The sequence below is a fragment of the Aotus nancymaae genome, unplaced genomic scaffold (genome assembly GCF_030222135.1).
Source record: "Aotus nancymaae isolate 86718 unplaced genomic scaffold, 86718_ANA_hifiasm-v0.15.2.pri h1tg000062l, whole genome shotgun sequence".
NCBI lineage: Eukaryota > Metazoa > Chordata > Mammalia > Primates > Aotidae > Aotus > Aotus nancymaae.
In genome coordinates, this window is record NW_026988476.1 from 39,261,928 (window position 1) to 39,274,716 (window position 12,789).

The following is a 12,789-nucleotide window of genomic DNA, read 5'->3' on the forward strand; positions in this document are numbered from 1 at the left end:
ATCAGACTTAAAGTGGATCTCTCTGCAGAAACCCTACAAGCCAGAAGAGAGTGGGGGCCAATACTCAACATTCTTAAAGAAAAGAATTTTCAACCCAGAATTTCATATCCAGCAAAACTCAGCTTTGTAAGCGAAAGAGAAATAAAATCCTTTACAAACAAGCAAATGCTGAGAGCTTCTGTCACCACGAGGCCTGCCCTCTAAGAGCTCCTAAAGGAAGCACTAAATATAGAAAGGAAAAACTGGTACCAACCACTGCGAAAACATACCAAATTGTAAAGGTCGTCGATACTATGAAGAAACTGCATCAACTAACAGGCAAAATAACCAGCTAGCATCACAATGACAGGATCAAATTCACACATAAATGTAAATGGCTTAAATGCCCCAGTTAAAAGACACAGACTGTCAAATTGGATAAGGAGTCAAGACCCATCAATGTGCTATATTCAGGAGACCCATCTCATGTGCAAAGACATACATAGGCTCAAAATAAAGGGGTAGAGGAATATTTACCAAGCAAATGGAAAGCCAAAAAAGAATAGCAGGGGTTGCAATCCTAGTCTCTGATAAAACAGATTTTAAACCAACAAAGATCAAAAAGACAAAGAAGGACATTACATAATAGTAAAGGGATCAATACAACAAAAATATATATGCACCCAATACAGGAGCAACCAGATTCATAAAACAAGTTCTTAGAGACCTACAGAGAGACTTAGACTGCACACAATAATAGTGGAAGAGTCTAACACCACATTGTCAATATTAGACAGATCAATGAGACAGAAAATTAACAAGGATATCCAGGACTTGAACTCAGCTCTGGACCAAGCGACCTTAATCGACACCTACAGAACTCTCCACCCAAATCCACAGAATATACATTCTTCTCAGCACCACATCACACTTATTCTAAAATTGACCACATAATTGGAAGTTAAACACTCCTCAACAAATGCAAAAGAACAGAAATTGTAACAAAGTCTCTCAGACCACAGTACAATCAAATGAGAACTCAGGATTAAGAAGCTCACTCAAAACTGCACAACTACATGAAAACTGAACAACCTGCTCCTGAATGACTACTGGGTAAATAATGAAATTAAGGCAGAAATCAAGAAGTTCTTTGAAACCAATGAGAATAAAGATACAACATATCAGAATCTCTGGGACACAGCTAAAGCAGTGTTTAGAGGAAAATTTATAGCACTAAATGCCCACAAGAGAAAGTGGGAAAGGTCTAAAATTGACAATATAAATTCACAATTAAAAGAACTAGAGAAGCAAAAGCAAACAAATTCAAAAGCTAGCAGAAGACAAGAAATAACTAAGATCAAAGCAGAACTGAAGGAGATAGAGACACAAAAAAAAACGCTTCAAAAAAAAATCAATAAATCCAGGAGCTGGTTTTTTAAAAAAGATCAACAAAATTGATAGACTGCTAGCCAGACTAATAAGAGAGAATAATCAAATAGACACAATAAAAAACGGTAAAGGGATATCACCACTGATCCCACAGATATACAAACTACCATCAGAGAATACTATAAACGCCTCTATTCAAATTAACCAAAAAATCTAGAAGAAATGGATAAATTCCTGGACACACACACTCTCCCAAGACTAAACCAGGAAGAAGTTGAATTCCTGAATAACACACCGATAACAAGTTCTGAAATTGAGGCAGTAATTAATAGCCTACTAACAACAACAACAAAAAAAGCCCATGACCAGATGGATTCACAGCCAAATTCTACCAAAGGTACAAAGAGGAGCTGGAACCATTCTTTTTGAAACTATTTCAAACTATAGAAAAAGAGGGACTACTCCCTAACTCATTTTATGAGGGCAGCATCATCTTGATACCAAAACCTGGCAGAGACATAACAAAAAAAGAAAATTTCAATCCAATATCCCTGATAAATATCAATGCAAAAATCCTGAATAAAATACTGGCAAACCAAATCCAGCAGCATATCAAAAAGCTTATCCACCATGATCAAGTCAGATTCATCCCTGGGATGCAAGGCTGGTTCAACATATGCAAATCAATAAACATAATCCCTCACATAAACAGAACCAATGACAAAAACCACATCATTATCTCAATAGATGCAGAAAAGGCCTTCAATAAAATTCAACACCTCTTCATGCTAAAAACTCTCAATAAACTAAGTATTGATAGAATGTATCTCAAAATAATAAGAGCTATTTATGAAAAACCCACAGCCAATATCATACTGAATGGGCAAAAGCTGGAAGCATTCCCTTTGAAAATCAGCACAAGACAAGGATGGCCCCTTTCATCACTCCTATTTAACATAGTATTAGAAGTTCTGGCCAGGACAATCAGGCAAGAAAAAGAAATAAACAGTATTTAAATAGGAAGAGAGGAAGTCAAACTGTCTCTGTTTGCAGATGACGTGATTGTATATTTAGAAAACTCCATCATCTCAGCCCAAAATCTCCTTAAGCTAATAAGCAATTTCAGCAATGTCTCAGGATTCAAAATCAATGTGCAAAAATCACAGGCATTCCTATACACCAGTAATAGACAGAGAGCTAAATGAGTGAACCTGTGAGTTGTATTCCTACGTATTTTATTGTCTTTGTAGCAATTGCTACCACTGCTCAGGGAAATAAGAGAGGACACAAACAAATGGAAAATATTCTATGCTCACAGATAGGAGTAATCAATATAATGAAAATGGCCATACTGCCCAAAGTAATTTACAGATTCAACGCTATCCCCATCAAGTTACCATTAACTTTCTTCAGAATTAGCAAAAAACTACTTTAAATTTCCTAAGGAACCAAAAAAGAGCCATATAGCCAAGACAATTCTAAGCAAAAAGAACAAAGCTGGAAGCATCATGCTACCCGACTTCAAACTATACTACAAAGCTACAGTAATCAAAACAGCATGGTACTGGTACCAAAACAGAGATATAGACCAATGGAATAGAACAGAGGCCTCGGAGGCAACACAACATATCTACAACCATCTGATCTTTGACAAACCTGACAAAAACAAGCAATGGGGAAAGGATTCCCTATTTAATAAATGGTGTTGGGAAAACTGGCTAGCCATATGCAGAAAACTGAAACTGGACCCCTTCCTTACACCTTATACAAAAATTAACTCAAGATGTATTAAAGATTTAAACATAAGACATAAAACCATAAAAACCCTAGAAGAAAATCTAAGCAATACCATTCAGGACATAAGCATGGGCAAAGACTTCATGACTAAAACACCAAAAACAATGACAACAAAGTCAAAATTGACAAATGGGATCTAATTAAACTAAATAGCTTCTGCACAGCAAAAGAAACTATTATCACAGTGAACAGGCAACCTACAGAATAGGAGAAAATTTTTGCAATCTATCCATGTGACAAAGGGCTTATACCCAGAATCTACAAGGAACTTACAGAAATTTACAAGAAAAAAAAAAACAACCTCATCAAAAAGGTGGGCAAAAGATATGAAAAGACATTTCTCAAAAGAAGACATTTATGTGGCCAAGAAACATATGGAAAAAAAGCTCATCATTACTTGTCATTAGAGAAATGCAAATTAAAATTACAATGAGATACCATCTCATGCCAATTAGAAGTGATCATTAAAAAGTCAGGAAACAACAGATGCTGGAGATGATGTGGAGAAATAGGAATGTTTTTACACTTGGTGAGAGTGTAAATTAGTTCAATCATTGTGGAAGACAATGTGGCAATTCCTCAAGGATCTAGAACCAGAAATACCATTTGACCCAGCAATCCCATTACTGGGTCTATATCCAAAAAATTATAAATTACTGATGAGTTCATGTCCTTTGCAGGGACATAGATGAAGCTAGAAACCATCATTCTCAGCAAACTGACACAAGAATAGAAAACCAAACACTGCATGTTCTTCTTACTCATAAGTGGGTGTTGAACAATGAGAACAGACGGACACAGAGAGGGGAATATCACACAGCATGACCTACTGGTGGTGAGGGGCCAGAGAAGGGATGGCATTAAGAGAAATACCTAATGTAGATGATGGGTTGATGGATGTACAGCAAACCACCATGGCACATGTTTACCTATGTAGCAAACCTGCACATTCTGCACATGCATCCCAGAACTTAAAGTATAATAATAATTTTAAAAACGAATCACATAGTTGGAGCACTGAAAGGAACTTCAGGGAACATCCTATCTAACCCTCTTCTCTATCCATGAATAGCAATAAATCCAAAGTTTTCTCTAAGTTACTCAACATTTATCCCATATATATTTAGTGAGAATTTATTGTCTGCCAAGCATGCATATGGTAGATGCTGATGGTGCCCATATTAATACGATAGCCAGCGATTATTTTGGATTTTTAAATTTTTTTAATGGTGTCAGTTATTCAAGAAATTCTTAACAATATCATTAAGAAAAAGGTAGTTTCTCTTACCGTAGATTCTTCCATTAATGGAACATCTTTTAAAGGTCATGATGTTTTGAGTGAGGGTACCCGTTTTGTCAGAGAAAACATACTCAATCTGCCCCAGTTCCTCATTGAGCGTGGTCGTCCGAGCCTCTGCAGGTGTTGCTTTTTGAGAGTAATACATCTTCCGGTCCCAGTTTATAAAATAGCTATGTCCCAGACGAATTACTTCCACACTGTCATCCATTAAAATGGGGAAATAAAAAAGAAATGCTGCATTAATTTCAGAACATACATTGTTTTGCCAAAATAAGAAGTCTACCAAAGTCTTCAGGGCTTAGAAGAAAATGTGGATTTTCCTCTCAATGTGTATTTAGAGGAAGATCTGTCCCTAGGTCCCAGTGATCTTCAGAAGCTTCTTAACATATTCTGGCAAACCAAAAGATTTGTTCATAAACCTTTCCAAGTCATTTTCTGTAGCATCATAAAAAAATAAGCCAGCTTAGGATAAAGGTTAGGGAATGTTTCCTGGTTTTCTACATTAAACAGGCGCAGGGGAGATTTAATGTGTAGCATATAAGTTTGTGTCTCCTCTTATATGATATGGCAGCAGTCCCAACCTTTTTGGCACTGGGGACCAGTTTTGTGGAAGACACTTTTTCCACAGATCAGGGGAAGGGGGATGGTTTCAGGATGATTCAAGCATATTACATTTATTGCACACTTTATTTCTATTATTACATTGCAATATATGATGAACTAATTATACAACTCACCATAATACAGAATCAGTGGGAGCCCTGAGCTTGTTTTCCTACAACCAGACAGTTACGTCTGGGGTTGATGGGAGAAAGTGACAGATCATCAGGAATTAGGTTCTCATAAGGAATGCGCAACCTAGATCCTTCGCCTGCGCAGTTCACAATAGGGTTTGCACTCCTGTTAGAATCTAATGCTGCCACCGCTGATGTAACAGGAAACAGAGCTCAGGCAGTAATGCAAACTATGGGGAGAAGCTGTAAATACAGATGAAGCTCTGCTTGCTAGCCCACCACTCATCTCCTGCTGTACCAGTCTGTGGCCTGGGAACTGGGGAATCCTGTGGTAGGGGAAACTAATTATTCTTAAAGATACCTGTCAGATGTCTGATCTAAAGAAATGTGTTGTTGAGAACTTTCTTTCCAATACACTGTTTGATGTGGCTTCACATCAAACAAAAGACAGAAAATAGTATTTCCATGAACCACGAACCCAAACCATAACAGATACTGGGTGAAAACAGGAGTGTGTTGTCATACCATTCTGCCCAATCACCATGAAAAAAATATTGTGTCACATTCTAGTAATTATTTATGACTTTCCAGGTCCAGAAGCAGAATTTCTGTGGCAAAGTGTATGAACGCTCTCGATGCTCAATGTCATACATAATGCCAAATAGATTTCCAAAAACATCATAAGAACATAAGTTTCAACCATCAAATTATTAAGAATTATCTTCTACCAATAGCAAGTTCAAAAGGTATGCCACTACTGATTACTGCATTTTTTAATCAACGAGTTTAACACTTTTTTCAAATTTTATTGGCCATTGGCATTTCTTCTTGGAATTATCTAGCTGTATCTGCCTATTTTTCCTATTCTGCTATCAGTGTATTTATTATTGATTTGTAAGAATTCTATACATATTAAATCTATTAATTCTGCCAAAAAAAACCAATGCAAATATTTTATACAATTTATCATTTGTCATTTTTCTTTTTCTTTTTTTTTATTTTTTGAGGTGGAGTTTTGCTCTTGTTACCCAAGCTGGAATGCAATGGCATGATCTCAGCTAACTGCAACCTCCACCTCCCAGGTTCAAGTGATTCTCCTGCCTCAGCCTCCTGAGTAGCTGGGATTACAGGCATCCACTACCACACCCTGCTAATTTTTATATTTTTAGTAGAGATGTGGTTTCACCATGTTGGTCAGGCTGGTCTCAAACTCCTGGATCACCTCAGGTGATCCACGAGCCTCGGCCTCCCAAAGTGCTGGGATTACAGGTGTGAGCCACCATACCCGGCCATTTGTCCTTTTTGCTTTGTTTTGTTTTGTTTTGTTTTGTTTAGAGATGGGGTCTTGCTATGTTGCCTAGGTTGGCCTCAAACTCCTGAGCTCAAGCAATCCTCCCACCTCTGCTTCTAGAGTAGCTGGGACTGCATGCACTGCCACAGGTGGCTGATTGTCTTTTCATTTTGTTTCCAGTTTTTTGATATGAAGTTTTCTCTTTCTAGAGGATCAAATTTATCAAAATTTTACTTTGTGTTTTGGTAGTTTTATTTAGATATGCCTTCTCTATGCCAAGATTATACAGACATCTATATTTTTCTTTTTGTTTTTATTGATTTTTTTCCATATTTAATTCCTTATCCCAATTAAATTTATGATTGAAATTAAAAGTCTGATGTACATGAGGTATATGAGGAGAAAATTTCAAGTTTTCCAAACAAGATTTTTCATCACCATTTGTTGAACAATGAATCCTTTCCCCATTAAACTGGGATGCTTTCTGTGTCACAAATAAATTATTATACTCACTAGCATCTGATTTATGGATTTCAATTTTATTCATTGCTATGACACTTAATGCATCTTGTTTTCATTACTGTAGCTTTATAATAACTGGCAATACCTAGAAGAAATAAAAGCACCTATATTCTCTTCCTTTTCAGAAATTCTTAACTATAATCACTCATTTATTTTTCCTGATTCAATGTATTCATCTAAGTAAACATTTGAATCAATGTACTAATTTTCATGTAAAATTTATTTTGATTAGGCCTATGTTAAACTCTTATTTGAAAAGAACTGATATTTAATAAATTTCAATACAACTTCAAGGAGAAGGTTAAATCTTTTTAGGAATTCCATTTTTTAAAGTACCTCAATTAGTAAAGAATTTTAGTTTACTTTAGTTTAGTTTTGCTTTCTTTTTCACATAGGTTCATACTATAGCCCCGTAGATTGTTCTTGAACATCACAGTCATCCCTCGAATCCATGGGGGATTAATTATAGGACTTTCAATCTGAGGATGCTCAAGTCCCTTAAATAAAATGGCATAGTCTTTGCATATAACTTATTCATATCCTCTTGTATACTTTAAGTCATCTCTAGATTACTTATAATCCCTAATACAATGCAAATACTATGTAAATAGTTGTTATACCACATTGTTTGGGGAATAATCACAAGAAAAAAACTCTGTACGTATTCAGTACAGACACAACTATCCTTTATTTTTTTCAAGTATTTTCCATCTATGGTTGGTAGAATCCATAGATGCAAAACCCATGAATACAAGGGCAGAGTGTAAAACTTTCTATTGATAGGATAAGTTTTTAAATTGTTGTTGTCCTAAAAGAAAGCTTTTAATTTTTTAATGTTACTTTCATAATCAGACACAACTAAACTATCCTACTGAAAGTTTTACAGATTATTCTTATGGATTGTCTAGATTTACTACCATATTATTATCTGTGTTCTTCCTTTCTAATAGGTTTATTTCAGTTTCATGTCTCATTTTATTCATGGATATTTCAGTTTCATGTCTTTGTACTTTAACAAGGATATCCAGAACAGTAAAAAATACTTATGTTAATAGCAGGGACGATAACTTATTTCTGATCTTAGTAGAAATTAAGCCTTGGTTTTTCTCATCTGTAAAGTGATAAAGTTGGGCTAGATGACACTCAAATCCTTTCTGATTATTAAATTCTGTTTCAAGTTCTAAAAGTACATGACATACCTATGTCTCCCTCCCCAAAAGTGGTATGGTGCCAGTTCATTTTTTAACTATTTGAATGGTAGCACATTTTTTCTCCCTAAAGTTACACTGTGACTATGTAGAGTATCATATGATATTAAGATACATAACTCACACTCTTTGTTTATTTATTTACATATTTTCATATATGGATTACTCTTCCGCATCCTCCCCATGCCCGCTCCCCGCCCTCCATGTAAATTCCTTGCTAGCTGGTCGGATTCGGCTTTATCTTCTTTATTCCTTTCACTCAAAAAGCATTAGCACTTATAATAGGCTGGAGTAGTGTCTTGCCCATCAGAGGCAGCCAAGCAGTGTTGAATGTGTGAATTTCAACTCTTTAGACTCTAATTTCACCAATAAGGACATTAAGACTTAGAGAGGTAAAGTGACTGACCCAAGGTCACATCAGTAATTAGCAACAGAGCCAAGACTAGAACTCAGGGATTTGGTAAAGCCAGTGCAGACCAGGGCTTAAGAATGGCATTATGAGGGTCATGATACAAATCATGAAGTTTTTTATTCATCTGAAAGTCTAGTAGCTCCTTGTAATCTTAAAGCAAAGTGAATGAAACAGAACACGACTGTTCTGTGTTACAGTATAAGCCAATGGAACTATTCAAAATTTATTCAAATTCCTAAAACTGAAAAGCCTGAAGAGAAAATGGGCATCGTTTTTGTTTGGGAAAAGAGGATTCAGAAGAGTCACAGGGGAACATTCAGCTCTTTCTATTACAATAGCAGAGAAAAGGAGAAAAATATTCAGAGTTAGGACAATCAGGCCGCTTAGTGTTTTCTGTCTGAATACTCACAGAAAAGAGCTTATAATTTCACCCAGTCTCAGGCAAAACAAGCAACATAGAAATGAATTCCTATCATTTTAGAAACAACACTCAAAAGCTAATTCATTGGGAAAATATGGCTGCATTTCTTAAAATGATGTATTTAAAAAAAAAAACTGTAGCTGGGCATGCCTTAACACAATGGATAAACAAATTGACATATAGAAAAATCCTACCAAAATAAATGTCCCTTGCTCACCTGGAATTGTTAATAATTCAAAGCAAATACTGCATTTCTATCCTCAAGTGACATATGGCACTAATTTACTATTTGTACCTATTCAAAAGTCTAATGGAAGCTTTGGCAGAAGGTCTTTATCATTCCATACAGAAATATCTGGGAGTTCTCTGTTTCTATGTCTCAATCTTTTGGACTGAATAACCCGAAATTCCTTGAAATGCTTTTTCCCTCAAGTTAAGACCAGAATCACTGTACTTATTTGGTGAGAGAAAAGCTCTCATTTATCTTCATCAATACCATGCCTTACAACAAGACAAAACTCTAGACTCCTTTTTTTCTTTTGACTTCTTCACTGAGTAATAAATCACATGTAGCTTAGAGATAGATGAAAACACAGTCCCAACTCTGAGAAGACTTAGTTTTGGATCATGCTTCTGCCCCTCATTAGCTCATAATCCTGAGCAAATCCTCTCATCATTTTGAAAGCAGTTCAGGAAATCCTACGTCACAAGATTATTGGGCAACATAAATGAGATGAAGTACCCAGAAGTATAAAATATAAAAGGGTAAAAATAGAGAAAAGCATTCATATGGCTTTTTAGGGTATCATATTTTATGATATATTATACAGTATCAGTCATTTTGAAAATTATAAAAAAGAATTCATAAGAAAGCAGTTTTTAAGTGATAAAGTGTTATGCTAATATCAAATATATATATATATATATATATATATATATATATAGATGTTATCGAAAGGTAAGGTAGTATTATTTGATAAAGTAACTCAGAAATTAATTCTTTTAATCCCCTTATTTTCTGGAGAAGCACATATGTGACAAGCAAACTAAGGCACAGAGAAGCCAAGTACTTTCTCCAAGGTCACACAGCTATTAGTGGCAGTACCAACACAAGAAACAGGGTTTGGACTATTACAAATAGGTTTTCTGTCTACCATGGCACATTAGAAGTATAAGGAATGCTAACCTGAGAATCTACCTTTGGTCTCTAAAAAAAATCAATCTTTCAAATCATTAAATGAAAATGCCAATGTACTTCAAAGAAAGAATATATACAGAATATACTTCCTTCATGAGGACATGTGAAACTGCACATGTGCAGATGGTAAGCCACTATGCACAGTTATTATTTATTTAGGACATAAAGGAATGCTGTAAAAGCTTACTGTAGCTCTTCTGGCAAAGAGCAGGATTTACTACAGACTTTATAATTGGATACAAGCATGAGAGGTCCTCAGAATCAAAGACGAGCCAGTAGGAGATAGTTTAAATAGAGCCCTCACTGACCACAGCTCCAGAGGGCCCAAAGCAATTTGTGGTATTGTGGCCACATGCCACTAAAGCAAGTCAATTTCCCACAACTTGGCATTTCAGTTTCCTGACCACTATCCAAAACAAGGATGGATTTTGTGATTAAACTTGCCTCACTTCATCATGGCTAGGTTTTTGAAGAGAGATAAAAAGAGGCTCATAAAAATTAGTGGGGGATTTAGAGCTGATGATTTTGTGTATTGCTAAAGTACTGATGATGAGAACTGTCAAACAACCAAGTCCCATCTTGGCTCCAGTGTTTTTGGGACAGTCTGGCTCAGTCTTGTTAGATTAGGATCAAGAATGTCCCAGGTACAGACTCTAGGGCCAATTTCTAAGACTTACCAAACACACACACACACACACACACACACACACACACACATTCATATTCATATACATGTATATAAATAGAGAGGGGGGTGTGTGTGTGCATGCATGTGTTCTGTTTGTATGTGTAGAGAGACAGAGAGGCAAAAAGAGAGACCACCTTAGCTCTAACTTATGGAACCAAATCTAGTCCTAACAGATCAAATTGTAGTAGAAGTTATAAATCATACTTCTTATCTTACAATGGACAAGCACCACCTACTATATTTTAACTCCTTTATGTACTCACTTATAGTTACTAATAATAACAGGAAAAGCTAGTATTCATTAAGCTTTTATAATGTGTCAGGAATTCTTAGAACTTTATAGGTATATATTCATTCCTCATGCAATCCTATGAGATAGAACTATTATTTTCTTCTTCTTCTTCTTCTTCTTTTTTTTTTTTCTGGGACAGAGTCTAGTTCTGTCACCCAGGTTGGAGGTTGGAGTGTAACAGTACAATCTCGGCTCACTGCAGCCTCTGCCTCCCAGGTTCAAGCAATTCTCCTGCCTCAGCCTCCCAAGTAGCTGGGATTACAGGCACCCACCACCATGCCCAGCAAATTTTTGTATTTTTAGTAGAGACAGAGTTTCACTGTGTTGGCCAGGCTGGTCTCAAACTCCTGACCCTGTGATCCACCCGCTTTGGCCTCCAAAAGTACTGGGATTACAAGTGTGAGCCACCACATCTACCCTATTTTCTTCATTTTTAAAATGAGGGAACTGAGGCACTAGAAGACGATGTCACTTGCCCAAGGTTATGGAGCTAGTAAGTGGTGGAATAGGGCCTGAATCCATGTATCTTTAGAGCCAGTCTAGTGGCAAAGAGGCACCCTCTCTATAGATCTCCCCAAAATATTCTTCCTTTTCTTACTCAAAATTTACCCAACTCTAATTGATCAGATTACATGAGATTATACTGTAGTCCATATATTACAAAGAAAAACATTTCTAAAAAACTAAATCAAATCAAGAAGAAAATTAACCACATTTAGTGTAATTTGAAAACATAAAAGTTAAACAGATTAAACAGATAAGCTGCCCCATTTGTAACAGATGTCGCAGATCGTAAGCAGTTAGAGCAAGACATTTATTGCACTGCTGAAATTTTAAAACAAACAAAAACGATTATAAGAAACAAAAGTTTTGATGAAATAATTTCATTAAAATATAAACTCTCATCTTACCTCACATATAAGGAAATGGGTACAACTGTATTGAGAATAATAATATATGACCAGAATGTTAAGAATCCAGAGAACACAGAGCTCTTCTCTCCTTCATTCCAAAAGAGGAAAGTTCTGAATTGGTCCCCAATTTGACTCTCCCAGATTGAATTTCCTATTGCAAGAATAATTCCCAAGCATATCAGAAACCCAAAAATCTGAAATAAGATAGAAGTCTGGTTAAGGTTAACTTGAACCTAAAAATAGTCATATCAACATGATCTAATGACACGTCTAACTCCAAGAAATAGTTGTTTAAATAGCAAGTATGTAAACCTCTTTTTACCATTAATCATATAAATAAAGTTTCACAATTTTATGTCAGGAACTCAGCTAAATATTTTACATATATTTTTCTCACTGAATTTGCCCATTGACTCTCTAAGATGGGAACAGTCATTATCCCCATTTTATAGTTTAAAAACAAAGTAAAATGGAAGCACAATAAAGACTATGTAACTTGCCTATGTTCACATAGTTAACAACTTCACATTCTCCATTTGTCGTAACTATATATCTTTAGGTGGCTTAATTAAAGAAGACCATATGCACCAATTTGCCCTGGATGGTCCCAGTTCACAACTATTGTCCAGATATAATAGTAATAA

The 12,789-nt window shown here is 35.8% G+C and overlaps 1 protein-coding gene across 16 annotated transcripts in view; it reads right to left on the minus strand.

The window, feature by feature from the left end:
* Nucleotides 1-12,789, minus strand: part of ATP8B4 (ATPase phospholipid transporting 8B4 (putative)) — a 397,582-nt gene that overhangs the window by 242,834 nt on the left and 141,959 nt on the right. For all 16 annotated transcript variants that reach the window (XR_001105656.2, XR_001105657.2, XM_012442214.3 and 13 more), the window contains 2 exons: nucleotides 12,143-12,339; nucleotides 4,454-4,662 (listed from right to left, as the gene is read on the minus strand). Coding sequence is in view for 14 of the 16 variants with exons in the window: in XM_012442214.3 (XP_012297637.1) it covers nucleotides 4,454-4,662; nucleotides 12,143-12,339 (406 nt within the window). In the remaining 2 variants the exon portion in view is untranslated. The remainder of the gene's footprint in view (nucleotides 1-4,453; nucleotides 4,663-12,142; nucleotides 12,340-12,789) is intronic.